At 37.0% G+C, this 14945-nt stretch overlaps 2 protein-coding genes across 4 annotated transcripts in view; both read left to right on the top strand.

Annotated features, from left to right (window-relative positions):
• The window catches only part of LOC111512156 (BTB/POZ domain-containing protein twz), an 84368-nt gene extending 70136 nt beyond the window's left edge, over positions 1 to 14232 (top strand). For all 3 annotated transcript variants that reach the window (XM_074171980.1, XM_074171981.1, XM_074171979.1), the window contains 3 exons: positions 2206 to 2411; positions 6251 to 6557; positions 9745 to 14232. In XM_074171980.1, coding sequence (XP_074028081.1) covers positions 2206 to 2411; positions 6251 to 6557; positions 9745 to 9898 — 667 coding nt within the window. In that variant the 3' untranslated portion in view covers positions 9899 to 14232. The remainder of the gene's footprint in view (positions 1 to 2205; positions 2412 to 6250; positions 6558 to 9744) is intronic.
• Positions 1 to 14945, top strand: part of LOC111510462 (prostaglandin reductase 1) — a 503388-nt gene that overhangs the window by 369903 nt on the left and 118540 nt on the right. The window lies entirely within an intron of this gene.

The following is a 14945-nucleotide window of genomic DNA, read 5'->3' as shown; positions in this document are numbered from 1 at the left end:
CACGACCTTGAAAGAGAACATATGGAATTGAAAATGAAACTTGATGAAGTTCTCAATGAAATCAAAAAAGATAATGAAGTTATAGATAACCTCAAATCAGAAGATGCCAAGCTCAAACGTGCACTGGTAGAATTAGAAAACGAAAAATTAAAATTAGAGGAGAAATTAAAAACCGTTGAGACAAGTAAGAGTTCATTAGCACAGATCAGCAATAAACTCCAAGAAAAACTATCAGAATTGGAAAATAGAAAAATCAGCTTGACGGTAACGAAGCTACCGGTAAAAGAAGATTTATCTTCAGAAGAAACAATTCTGTCAAGTTTCAAATATATAGAAAAAACGTATAGGGACTACATATCAGCTCTTGAAGACCATGGTTCCGTGGAGAAAAAAATTTCGCAACCCGAGGAAAGAAAAGAAGAACTCATCAACATAGTTTCCGAACCTACAAGCAATACTGTTACATCCCAAAGCGTTTTACAGGAGGTGATAAACTCAAATACGAACTTGCTGCTCAAAATTAAAAATGTACATTCAAATTTGGATACGGGTTTGTCTCTCCCAAATTCATCGGAAGGACAAAACGAATGCTCAGAAATAGTTAACAGAGTTTATAAGCTCGAGCAGCAGAAGGACTTCCTTTACGACGAATTGGAAACATCTCTGGAACAATCTACTAGAGAAATCAATAAACTAAGTGATGAGTTGTCCGATCCTGAAATAAGAAGATTAATACATGAAATTGAAGTACAAAAATCTGTTCTTCTGTACAATTTAAAAATGCTCAAAATGAAGAAAGACTCGAATATTGACTTACCTAACGTACCAGATGAAAGAAACAATTTAACATTTTCAATACCTACAACTTCAGAACTGGAAGTGAGAGCTAATCAACTGTCCAAGGAGGACAGCACCGATGCACTGGAACAATCCAGCTTCGAACCCTCCACATCTAGAAATGATCATCAGACACTAGAGGAAGCAGTAGTCAGATTAGAAAACGAAAGGTCGGCATTACTGAGGCAGCTACATTCGGTATCAGAAATATCAGCCCAGCGTTTCGAAGAGAGACAGCTGCAGACCCAAAGTGAGTTGCACAGTACTTTCATGAGAGAAAAGTCTTCGGAAGATATGGTTCACAGAAAAAATTATGATGATGCAACCAATCAGTTGTATGCCAGCGAAGATGCTAGACTGGAACAAAGAATCAGAGAGTTGGAGATCGAGAACGAAAGGATAAAAAAGGAACTTGATGGAATCGTGGACCAAATTAGGGATGAACAAAATGGGGGGACTCAACTGCCAGTTAGTGATGTTTTAAGAGAGAGGATTGAAGAACTTGAAAAAACCGTACCACGATAGAAAACAACATAGAATATTTGATTGATAATTTGAAAGTAACTAATAAAATGAAAATGTCATTTTATAACAGATTATAAGGCCATTGCTATTGTGAGATTAATTTTTTATAAATCATGAATATTGTAAATCCATATTATGTTAAATCGACACATTGTCTAGAAAATTGTATTATAGCAGCAATGAGTGAATGGATACAGAATGAAATTATTACAACAGTTTAACTTTATTTCTGAGTGGTATATTATTTCAGTTTGCGTAATCTTTACAAATCTAAAGAAATGAACTTTAAATGTTCAAGCCCGTCTCGGATATACCAGTGGGTTGAATGGACTGACGCCTATCAGAAAACAACTACTCTACTGGCTTATACCACGAACGGCATTGGATTATATCCGACAGGCGTCAGTGCAGGAATCTTCACAGAAAATTTCCTTCATATAAAATTGGCAATACAACTGAAAGAGTCGACCTTCAATTTTGGAACGGGCACACTTGCAGACCGGTGTCGGGCTCCTTAGTCACTCATCAGTGCAAGATAGTAGCCATCATCGACCTAAAGTGGCAAAGGAGCCGGAAACGGGTCTGCAAGTGACGCCTGTCGGATATAATCCAACGCCGTTCGTGGTATTAGCCAGTGGAGTAGTTGTTTTCTGATAGGCGTCAGTCCATTCAATCTACTGTGTAGGTATATCCGAGACTGGCTTGAACATTTAAAGTTCATTTCTTTAGATTAGTTTACTGTCCGTCTTCAAGCATAGCCCACTGACTAATAAGAAAGTAATCTTTATAAACCCTGAGTGACTGGTGTGTGAGTTCTTAAACTGTACAGTGCTTTTGTTACAGATATCCCGAATCCCGATTAGCCAAGCTGTTCAACGGAAGCATACCGATAGTCTTGGATTCTCTCAAGCAGCACTACTTCATTGACAGGGACGGAGGAATGTTCAGACACATCCTCAATTTCATGAGAAATTCTCGGCTCTTGATACCTGAAAACTTTCAGGATCTCGATTTATTGCTAGAAGAAGCAAAGTACTTTGATATTTCACGTAAGTTCAGTTATTTGAATTGTGACAGGAAAAGTTCATGGTATATAACATGACTAGTTGTTTCCCTCGTAGAATTTGGATTATCACATTAAGTTTCGTGACAGACCATTTTGAACAAATAGTTACAATATTTCTTTTTCAACCCAAAACCCCTATTTTTCCCCCTTGGGGGTGGAAATTTGATTCCCTTTTTTACGTTTATTTACGCTGTACAAAGAACCTACCTGCATATTTCAAGTTTCTAGGTTCAGTAGTTTCGGCTATACGTTAATATAAGAGTATCAGTCAATCAATAGGTACCCACTTAGGATTAGAATGGAATACATTGGTAATCCTACTAATACTATAAATATAATAGGTACTACTAATACTATAAATACGTTAATTTTGTGACCATAATATGACCACAGTTTCACAAAACCTCTATAAATTGTAGCCTATATGTTATTCTGATGTATAAGCGTTCAGTCGTTTAGGCATGAAAGAGCCACAAACATACATTCATACATTAATCCATTCTCACAAACTTTCACATTTACAATATTAGTAAATAATGAAGGAAAAATTATACAATTGAAGTGTTTGTATTCTCTCTTCGTGAATTTGAGGTGTGCAAAGTCGTAGCTCAGATATTGTTCCATGTGGACTAACTTTTTGCTGATCGATATTTTCCATTCAAAATCAGCCTTCCACAGTTTCTTGTCCTGAAACAACAATTTTATTCTTTTTGGCTTTGTATGTGTTTATTTCAAAAGGTTTCCAGACCTGCGCTTCCGTGGTTGACGTATTTCAATCAGATTTGAAATTTCTTGGGAACTATTGGTTGAATCATTATGTATGTCCTATAAGTAGACCAATCAGCTGGAAATGACAATTCTGAACTCAGCACTCCAATAAGTTTACACAAAGAAATCTAAATATTCACGAATGAAAAATTTTCGAAATAGCTCGCAACCGCTGCGTAAGGAGCTGACCACGCGACTATGCAAGCGCTTGTTGTTATACGTTTATTATGAAAAATCACTTGTGTTTATTACTTACGTTACTGCAGTTTCGTTCTACAAGAACATTTTCAACTGAAATAATCAACAATGTTTACCCTTATCTCGTCTATACACCACTGCAGGTAATAACCAACGATCCTTAATGACTTTATTACCTGAATTTTGTTCACCTGTTACAATGTGGGTACGCTTATCTGAAATCCGACGAGAAGACTAGGTCGATTTGGTCATTTAGTAGGTTACATCCGCAGTGCTTATGCTTATGAACTTCTAAGGATTCCAAATAACTGATAACTTTGCGTACATTGGTACATTCCGTTTTTGTTGTGGAGTCCTGATTCTTGGCTTATGCTTCTTTACACTAGTCTTGGTTTTACGTTAGCCCTTATAGAAATGTTAGTGTGTTGATGTGTTACAAGTTTTTCAAGGATGGTTTTACAATGGTTTCATTTCCATGTTAGTATATAAGTGGGCTTTCGTCTTCTTTCTTGAGTAGTATAATCCGGGTTCATTAGCTATGGTCGGTTTTCGGCGAGGTCTAGTTTTGATGCAGCCAGGACTCTTCCAGTAGATCAATAAATTTCTCCGGGATTCCAACAATTTGATTCGCCACTAACTACACCGATGTGCTCAGTGGTTTTGCATGTTTCCGTTTTGGGTTTGTAATATGCTGGTATTGAAAGCAGAAGTTTAGGGATCATGATGGTATTTGCCTTTTTCTAGTAGATCGGCAAGCTCAAGACAGGTTGTCGATATGTAGGGAAGGTTCTCTAAGAGTGGTATGTCTGCTCAGGTAATTGGTGTCAAATAATCTGCAGTTGAGCATCGTCAAATTGTGCATCGGTAGGTAGTTTTGATATTTTTCTAGATCGTTACGGAAGACTTTTGCTTTTTCGGCTAGTTCTGAAACAAATTTGAAGACTAAAAAATTTTTTGTTGCGGTTTCATGACACTAGGTGGCAAGGTAGTGATGTTCGGTCTAGTCTTCTAGTCGTTATGGGCGTAACTGTTCACAAATAAGTTTTTGAATTCTGTCTAGTTGTAAGTAAATTTGTCCGGTGGTGTTAAGGGTAGGCATATCTAGAAGTGTTACACTTTGGTTTTTACGTTACAGATATTGCTTCTGGTCGATGATCGTGTCCCAAGGCCTGCAATGGTTTGAATTGCAATTTGTGGCGCCAACATGTATGTGGTTATCATTGAAGTGTCCTTGTAGGAAGATTTTGCAGAATATTGAAGTTTATTCAATATTTTTTCTAAAGAGGGGCTGGTGTACATGGTTGATGGTGGTGATGATGGTGTACATAAGGGGATAAATGTGCTGGAGGTTGGCGTTGGGCGTTTAGAGTTCTGAAAATGTATCACCCTTAATCAGATTCTACCGGGCGTTCGAGGTGTGGACGAAAATCATCGTGCAAAGTTCATTAGTTCATTTCAGAATCCACATCGCGATCGAAACACACGTTTATCTCGGTAGCAATTTATCTAATATCTAAGTACTTCCTGTAAACTTGTTTTGAAACGATGTAAAATATAAAATAAATTCGAATTTGATCCATATTTTATTTCTGTAACAGTAATATCCTTCTAGCATTACTATTTTTGTTTTATTCATGTTCTATTTTCCCCCTATGTTATTCACAACTTCCTTGGAACCGGTGGAAAAGCAGAAACAGTGCATAACTGTTATCTGAACTGAATTGCCATTTTTTGTGTGTTTTCGCGGCATCAACTGCTAGGTTATTAGCCGCGGACTTGTTGTTTGTTTTTCAAATTTCATCTATTATATTTGCATCTTTCAAAAATGCCATCATGTTGTTCAACGTTCGTCTATCATCACATAGAATTTCTTTCATTGCCCCAGTTATATTATGTTGTCTCCTGGTTTCTTCATATTTTGGACATTCTACAGGTATATGTTGTACCGTTAGCACTGTTTGGCATGTAGAACATAGAGGTTGTTGTTCTCCTAGGAGTAAAGTTCTCCTAGCAAGTAAAGGTATGTTATATTTTCGTATGGCCGATTCGCAGACGCGGGAGAACAACTTGTTCTTTCCTGGTCAATTTCAGTGTTGAGATTCGCTTATTCACACTTGGTTTCGAGCATTTCAGTTTCGTATCAATTTCATTCTGCCAGTCAGATATTTCTTTGGTTTTATTAAAATTTTTCAGATCTTCTAAGTGGAGTGGTACATCTTCATATTCGTTAGAGTTAGCAATCATTCTAGCTGCCTTATCCACATCCTCGTTGTTCTTTATGCCACAATGACTAGGCACCCACATGAATTCATAATATGAATTCTGGCAAGAATAATCCTTGCAAGGGGGTCAAGAGTAAATTTATTTTGGAATGATCTTATGGAACTCAATGAGTCGGTACAAATTAGGAAATGAGTTTCGTTTCGTGCGAATTCACAGAATAATAAAGACTGGTATATAGCGTATAATTCTGCTGTGTAAACGCTGGTTGTTGAGTGCATCGACCAGCTATGGAGATGTCCATCTACAAGAAATGCACAGCCCACCCATACTCGGTCTTTGATCCATCAGTATATATTTTGCAGTAGTTTGGAAATTTACTGATGTTATTGCAATAGTTCAGTTTGTGTTGTTGTGAATTCAATTCTGACTTTTTCATTTCACTTCCCGAAACATTGCAATATATATCAGCCAGTTTCCATGGAGGGTTTTGCCATTTATTCAACATAATCATCTTATGTATTGTCTCATGTATTATTACCTCATATTATATACTCAGTTACAACATTTCTCCAAAATTTGTGATTTATAAAAATGGTACTTAAATGATGAAAGTTTTATGTTTATTATTTTCAGCAATGGTACGACATCTGGAACAAATGAAAAAAGATCGGATAAAAAACGGTATAGTTTCCCAAACAAACATAAAGAGTCTCACAGGAGGTAGTTCGAGTCAATTCCAAAGAAATTCTGAAAATTCCCGGCTAGGTCAAGAAATATATGAATGCGTAGCTCTACACGTCAGTCCAGATCTTGGGGAAAGGATCATGCTTTCCGGTAGTAGGTCACTACTAGATGAAGTGTTTCCCGAAACTAATCAAGCCGTCATGGATGCCAGATCCGGAGTTGCTTGGAACCAACAAGACGCCCATCATGTTATCAGGTTAGTGTTACCCTCAAGGTCATTATATTTGAAACAAACAAAAGTCAGTCGAGAGGATTCAATTTTCCTCCTTTGATATACAGGGTGTTTCCTGACTACGTTATGGAACTTCAGAAGGTGATTCTTTAGGTCATTTTTTTAAATCCTATGACATATGTACAGAGTTGCTTCGCTTCTGAGATACAAAGCGTTGAAGTTAAAAAAAAACTGTATTTATAAAATATCATGAATATCCTTACACCGATTTGGTTGAAATTTACTACATTCAGATTGAAATGATTAGGTCCAGTAGAGTCTCAGTGGGCATCACTACCAACAATATTGAGGAAAATAATAACGCCACTGACTTTTTTGTAGTTTTTTGTTTTTTAGAATGAACAACTAAAAATACAACTTTTCGTCGCTACTGTTTTCTTCATATCAAGCTTTGTTTTCGAAAAAAAAAACTTTTAAAAACTATCCATGGACATATGATGCATTGTTTGGAACCTTTGGTGTAGTAATGAATATTACTGGAGTTTTTTCCCAACACCAAATCGTTATTTTTAACACCTCCACACGTGTTTCGATCACCAAGTGATCATCTTCAAAGAGGAAGATTGAACTGTTTAAACAGTTCAATCTTCCTCTCTGTTCAAGTGATCATCTTCAAAGAGGAAGATTGAACTGTTTAAACAGTTCAATCTTCCTCTCTGTTTAAACAGTTTAATCTTCCTCTTTGAAGATGATCACTTGGTGATCGAAACACGTGTCGAGGTGTTGAAAATAACGATTTGGTGTTGGGAAAAAACTCCAGTATTTTTTATCCATGGACAACTTAAAATAAAAACCAAATGTAAATAATCAACAATTTCGACCTTAAAGTAAATGAGCAAAAAGTCCACCTCATGATAAAATACACGATTACAATCGATTTGTCATTGATTGTTTGACACGTTCAAAAATACCTGGAGTATTCCTTATGACATTGCCATTGTCAATTATTCGATTCCTCAAGTCATTCACATCTAGTACAGGAGTTTTATAAACAAGATCCTTCAGATGGCCAATTTTAAGGTCCTGCACGTCCAATCCAGCGATAAGGGGGGGTGATATCGAAATACTGATGAGCAAGAACACTAAAATGAGCTGGAGCCCCGTCGTGCATAAACTACATGTTGCCTCGTACGAATACCGGTGTTTCTTTCAACAAAATGGATAAATGATCTCGTGTAGAATTCTCCTGGTAATTTTGCTGATGAAAAAATGGGCCAATTAGGTAGTCGCCAATCATTTGTACCCAAACGTTCAGTGAAAATTGTTGCTGAAAATAACTTTCTCTAATAACGTTGAGATTTTCGTCGGCCCAAAAATGGTCATTGTGAAAGTTCATAGTAGCATCTCCTCAAAAATTTGCTTCGTATGTGAATAAAATGTTTGTTTATTATCGTGTGTCATCGTATGGATCAACCACCTGCAAAACATTAATCTTGGGCGGAAATCCCGAGGCAGTAGAGCTTGGATCCGCTGTATGTGATATAGGAAAGGAGGTTTCTTTTTAGAACTGTCAATGCGGTTTTTGGGCTGACTTCCAGATGCAGTGCAATCTTCCTGTTACTATTTTAAGGATCTTGTTCTATCGCATCAATTATAACTTCTTCTAGTTCAGGCGTTGTTACAGTTTCTGGTCTTCCACCACCAACATTAGAACTCTCAGTTTCACATAATATTGCATGTAGCTCTGTTAAGATATCTGTCCGAGCTTCTTCCGCATTTCCATTTGCTAATCCATAAAGTAAGTGGATGTCAGCCATTCACTTTTCTTGACTAGTCTGATAAGTGTTAGTATGTGTATGTATAATGCCTTGTATAACCTTTGATTGATGAATAAATTCTATTATTATTATTATTATTAACACTACCACTATCAACTGGTCTCCAAAGCAGGTGTTTATAATATGCAAAGTGGAATCGTTGGCCATTGTTCGTACTGAGACTCCACTGGACCTAATAATTTTAGTCTAGTTAGGGCATAGTAAGCGCCTTATTACTTCAAATAACTGTGGCAAATTTTAACTTCAACGGCCTGTATTTCGGAAACGAAGGAAATCCGGACATATGTCCGGATTTTCCTTAATACGACCTAACGAATCACCATCTGAATTTTCGTACCGTATCTGTAGAGTAGGAAGGGTGAGTGTAGGCCCACAGCACTTAGGCCACATGTGACCCATTGTACATCCTCACAAGGAGTTATCCTCCTAGGTCATCGTCCATCCTGTCCTTTCTAGGAATGTGGACAGGTATCTGGGAGACATCTCCTTTATATCGGCAGGTGTAGGCCAAGACTCGCCGTACACACACTCTCTTATTGCCGATAACTCCGGACACTCGCATAGGACATGCTTGACAGTTTCATCTGCCTGTTCACACATCCTGCATAGAGGTGTGTCCATTAGTCCCATATTGTGAAGGTTTAGTTATATTAGGAGGCTTAGTTGACAGTGGCCAGTCAGAAATCCTACTGTTAAGCGTAGATTTTTCCTGGTCATCGCCAGATATTTCTTCGGCGCCAGCTTCCCAGAGACATCTCCTTTATATCGGCAGGTGTGGGCCAAAACTCGCCGAACACACACGCTCTTATTGCCGATAACTCCGGACACTCGCATAGGACAAGCTTGACAGTTTCATCTTCCTGTTCACACATCCTGCATAGAGGTGTGTCCATTAGCCCCATATTGTGAAGGTTTAGTTATATTAGGAGGCTTAGTTGACAGTGACCAGTCAGAAATCCTACTGTTAAGCGTAGGTTTTTCCTGGTCATCGCCAGATATTTCTTCGACGCCAGCTTCCCAGTGTTGCCCAGGATGATCCTGGCAAGATTACATCCTTTGATTTCATCCCATCTCTTTAGGGATTGCGCATGGGTGTGACGTTTGGCTAGTGCCGCAATTGTCGAAGTCATCAGACCGTAAGTGCCACTGGGTCCTAAAATTCGTAGCGTAATTAGGAAACATCCTGTATAATGATAAAGTATCTTCCTTCCAGTCATTCAAAGATACTCTTCTATGGAGGCAAATTCAAAAATAGCACTCACTTTTTCCACAAGGAACTTTCCATTTCCGAGTTTATTTCAAAATGTTGTGTTATGTTATCAGAATCAATTCTTTCTTTATCTTCTCTAGAGTAATAAATGCATCATTTCTAGATTCCCTTTGAATGGATATTGCAAACTCAACTCCATGCAAGTGATAACCAGGCTGCTGAACGCGAGCTTTCAAATTGCTGCCAGTAATGGCGGAGGTGTGGAGGGTCAACAGTTCTCCGAGTATCTTTTTATAAGAAAAGTACTGCCAGGCTGACCAGCTCCCTTCAAGACTTCAGACAATCATCGCGTGCGACGCAAAAAGAACTATTTATATTTTCGTTAAACACAAAAAGATTTATTTGAGCCTTATATTAATTGTTAATGCGTTGTTTCAAGCTAACTTATGTAAATAATTTTATTATCATGATTATTGTAATTGTCCACGCCGCAGAAAGATTCACCTAGAAAAATTCAAAAGTAATTACTTTTGGGTAAAATATTGATCCCATGGACGAACAAAATGTTATTCTGACCTAGATTTGACATTCACTGTATGTATGTGAGTCTGTGAACTTTATTGGAGATAACTTTAGAATCACTCCTTGGTGTCCACCTACCACCCGGTTTCATTTTTGGTGAAGACATTACGTATTGATTCAAAATACACAAATGTTATGGTAAAATATTCGTTCTTGACGATGGTTTTCGCATTTTTAGCACCATATCAATGTCGTATGGGGCTGAGGGTAGTTGTGATCATGGTTAGTCTCTCTATGGCTATGTCCAACTAGTCTTTATTTATTCGTTGCATTGCAATTCCAGGTCAGCTTCTGGATGACTATCTTGTCAAAATATTCAATAATCATGCTCGATACACCTAGAGGACGGTTATAAATATCAGGCCTGATATTGTGGCTTTCTAAAACACATTAAACATCGATTCCTGTTATGAACGGAATGTCAACATGTTAAAAGAAGTGATCTGAAATAATGAATTATACTTACCTTATGTATAACTAATAATATACGCAATTGCGATATGAAATGATGAAAATTAAATGAATTTTAATCTAAAAATATAACGCAACACTTAAGATTAATGCTAGCAAAATACCTCAGTCATTTTAACAATGCATCACGAGTTAATGGTCAAATATTCATACTACATCATTACGTTCATTGTTATTTCTCAGTGTTTATGAATAGAGAGAAATAATTGAAGTTGTCACTGAATGTCAACTCCTCTATTTCTTTTTAATAACACCATACCATACTCGGTTTGCAGCTTTCTAGTGTTTAAAAGTATAATAGAGTCATTTCAGTTGAAGAAAAACATATTCAACACACTGTATAAATGATATCCTAAAAAATTATTGACAAAAGGGACCCAAATTATCCTATTCATCTCTCACTTTTGGTCTTTTCAACTTTATGTTTGCCTCAAGTGAAATTCTGAATAGGGTTACATTCGTCTAAAAAATTTGTTTAAAAAAAATTACTTTCATTTGAAATTTTGAAGTAACCTGGTATGCATGACTCGAAAATGTAATTGATGAAACTGGCAAGACAACGCTAAATGCCTAACCATTCATTTAGCTGGCACATATTACTGATTGCTGTTTATGTGGATCATTTGCTCAAATTCACGAAAATAGCATGGGCTGGATAAAAGATGTAGAATTAAAGCTATTAGATGTAGAATTAAAGCTATTAGAAGTCTTTGAAATGAACGATTTAGAAATGTTGACGAGGAATATATTTTTATTCAAAAATGAAGTCATATTTTCCATAACTTTGTTGAAAACGTTCTGAAATTTTCAAGAACAGACGAATGTGAACCTGTACAATTTCCACTTGGGGCAAACCAAGAGGCAAAATCAAAGAATGTCAACTTTCTCGACCGGAGATAACGAAGTGAAAGCTATTTTCTGAGTTTTTGGTCGTAGTCTGCAAGTTTTGTGTCTGACGTTTCGTCTACAACTGCGGTAGACATTATCAAAGGCGATGTGGTAACGGTCTCAGTGCTCTAGTTGTTTCCAAGGTAGAAACTATGATGTTGGTATTTCACTCTAATTTTATATTATTACTAGTACTATGTTGCTGTATTGCTGCTGTTTTGACAGAATCAGAATCAACGTACTTAGGTGTGCGCAGCGTTATAGAACAATGCTTAAAAAAATTGTTCTACAGCGCCATCTAGTGGCGAGTTACAGAAAAATTGATAGCATAAAAACCTTCTATATGAAAAATTACTCATACATGTCAAGTTTCATCACGATCGGTTGAGCGATGTAGAAGTTTATCACTTACCAACCAACCAACCAACCAACCAACAAACAAACATCCATTTTTATATATTAGACTAGTACTATGTTGCTGTATCGCTGCTGTTCCAATGTTTTGACAGACTCAGAATCAACGAACTTAGGCGAGTGCAGCGTTATAGAACAGTACCTTCAAAAAATTGTTCTACAGCGCCATCTAGTGGCGAGTTACAGAAAAATTGATAGCCTAAAAACCTTCTCTAAGGAAAATTACTTAAACATGTCAAGTTTCATCACGATCGGTCGAGCAATGTAGAAGTTTATCACTTACCAACCAACAAACATCCATTTTTATATATTAGATTAGTGGGCATGGCCTGGTTTCTTTTAATTGGATCACCTGATCCTCTTTGTGTACCTGTAAGGACAAGCAGCCACATTTTATTGATGTAGTACTGTTCCTGAGTAGAAAGGATCCTCCGGGAGAAGGAAATATTAAGAGCAGATGGATCAAAAACACCTTCCGGTTCCGGTGCAGGTGTTTTCAGTCGCAGGCCCGGGACAGAGATATCAACCTGTGTATAAACGTATGCGATTGTATTTCAAGAGGAAATTTATGATATTGAATTGTGTGTGGAGAGATTGGAAGAATCCAACCTCAAACACAAGTCAATAAAAATATTCTCGGACAGTCAAGCGGCGTTGGAAGCTCTTGGCTCCTACCAAGCAACGTCTAAATTGGTAGCAAATTGCCAAAAACGACTCTCCTCAATAAAAACACCCAACAAATTGTCTCTGGTCTGGATTCCTGGCCAACTGGCCTGGAAGGCAATGAGACTGCTGACTCCCTTGCAAGCTGCAAGCAGCTTCATCGCCAAACAAAGATTGAACACCTGGATGGCAAGAAGATTTATGGACTTCTGGCAGAATCTTCCAAGATTGGCTCACTCCAAGGCTTTTTCATCACCCTTCGAAGCTTGATACCAAACACTTGTTGGACTACAGTAGGGATGAACTACGATGTCTAATAGATCTTCTTACTAATCGGCTTCGTCGAAAAGTTGGGTTTATTTGGTCGAGTATGAATAGATATGGGCCACAATAATCCCCTGCGGGTTGCGGTGGAGGATCGAATAGACCCACTCACTGTGAACATAACCTAACCTATATAAAAAGACAATAGAAATTCGAAAACACAGGGATAATTTCAATAGAAAAGAAGAGGCAATGGACATTAATTGAATCTGGCTACCTGTCCTTAAAGGTACACAAACAGAGTCAGGTAATCCAAGGTCAGAGAAACCAAGTCACGCCCACTAATAATAATATAATACCAGAGTGAAATACCAGTATCGTTGTTAAATGCGGTCAGAACGACTGGAACAACAACTCGAGAACCAACTCGGGCACTGCGCCGGTCACCACATCGCCTTTGCTAATGTACACCGCAGTAGTAGACGAAACGTCAGTCATAAAACCTGCCCACAACACCAAAAAAAAACACGGAAAATAGCTTTCACACCAGAAGGTAAAAATTACGGAAATGAGAGATAAACAGTAAACGAATAAGTATACTCAATAACCTCTTATTGGGTTTATCATGTATTTGGAGACATCAATTCGCGCAAGTCAGTATGTAGAATGAGTTCCACACGAACTCTGATCCAGAAGACTATCAAAAGAAACGGAAGAGCTTTTATTGGTGAAAATACACTTGGACATAATATAGCGCAACTAGTTATTGCATGTTAGTTCACAGTATTTTTCAGGTTTTTTTCGCAAGTTTTTGTTGAATAAGTAAATAAGCTCAAAAATACTGATTTAAAAATGTACGGGTGCTAGTCAGCACGAAAGCAGAACCCATTAAACGATGTCAAGATCCAACCGGTAGATGATGTCCTAAGAATCTGCGAATAGAGGACGATTTTATTGTCGAAAGATCAACAATAGGATACAACTGTTCTTTCATCAGTTAGACAAGCTGGTAATTACACAAACTTTCTCAACTACATAATACATTTATTTTTATGAAAATAATAACTTTGCTGAAATGACGGAAGTGTCTATGGTCTGGCGCTTTTATATATTAATTGGTACTAATTGTCATCTCACATTCCAGTGATTATCAGAGATCTTGAAATTTTCCTGGTTAATCTTTCTGTGATTTGAAATATAAGAATCCTTGTTCATGGGTTGAGCACTTATTTCGCTGATCTCATTAGATCTAATCGGCTGTGATCCGTTTTTGAACAGTGACCACTGGCGGCGAGCTGGCGGATCGACCATTCTCCTATTGTAAAATATTCTATATCATGTACTTCACAATAAAATGATAAATACACAATGTGGCTCATTTTTTATTAACGTCTAGTTTCGTATTGCCTTTATATGTTGTTGAGTATATTGTAGAGATACCGTTCTTTCTTACGTCAATCGAATGCAAATCGCGGATCGAAAATAATTTTTGCAAGGAACATATTCTTAAATGGAGGGGTTTCGAATCGAAAATGAAACCAAAAAAAATTAAGATACTAAAAAGATTATGAAAGAAACCACTCAGTGCAGTGAAAATTAAATCCTTATTTTTTTGATCCTACGAAAATAAGGCTGTGTGGTGCTGTACCATCAATAGGAAGGCAAAAAAATTGTGATAACCAAAATTATTATGAAAGGTAGAAAATATCATGTTTGTAAACAAAAAATAAATTGAAGTCAATACAGAATAAGGGGTAAATTATGGAAAATGGTTTTTCACAATTTACACTGAAACTAATCCTCCTGCTGAAAAAAGTTGAATATGAAAGTTGTAGGAAACATGAAGATCCACAAATTTTAATAATGTCTCCACTTGATTCAAAATGTCTCTAGTGAAACTGTTTTTTTCACAGAAAAATATATCTTTTACGATATTCATTGGAAATGTTTTTGTGTGTTCTAAATGTGCTGTGCATTGTTCTCTGATTCCATAATATCCATAAGCTGGAAACATTTTTTTTTCATAATCAACAATGGTTCTTTCAGGACGTATACTTCCAGATAGTGAGAAAAACTTTATTC

This window comes from Leptinotarsa decemlineata, unplaced genomic scaffold (assembly GCF_025532065.1).
Source record: "Leptinotarsa decemlineata unplaced genomic scaffold, Ldec_3_MD MMD2_tig00000035_RagTag_RagTag, whole genome shotgun sequence".
Taxonomy (NCBI): domain Eukaryota; kingdom Metazoa; phylum Arthropoda; class Insecta; order Coleoptera; family Chrysomelidae; genus Leptinotarsa; species Leptinotarsa decemlineata.
Note: the sequence above shows the minus strand (reverse complement) of the source record. Positions and strands in the feature narration are given on the sequence as shown.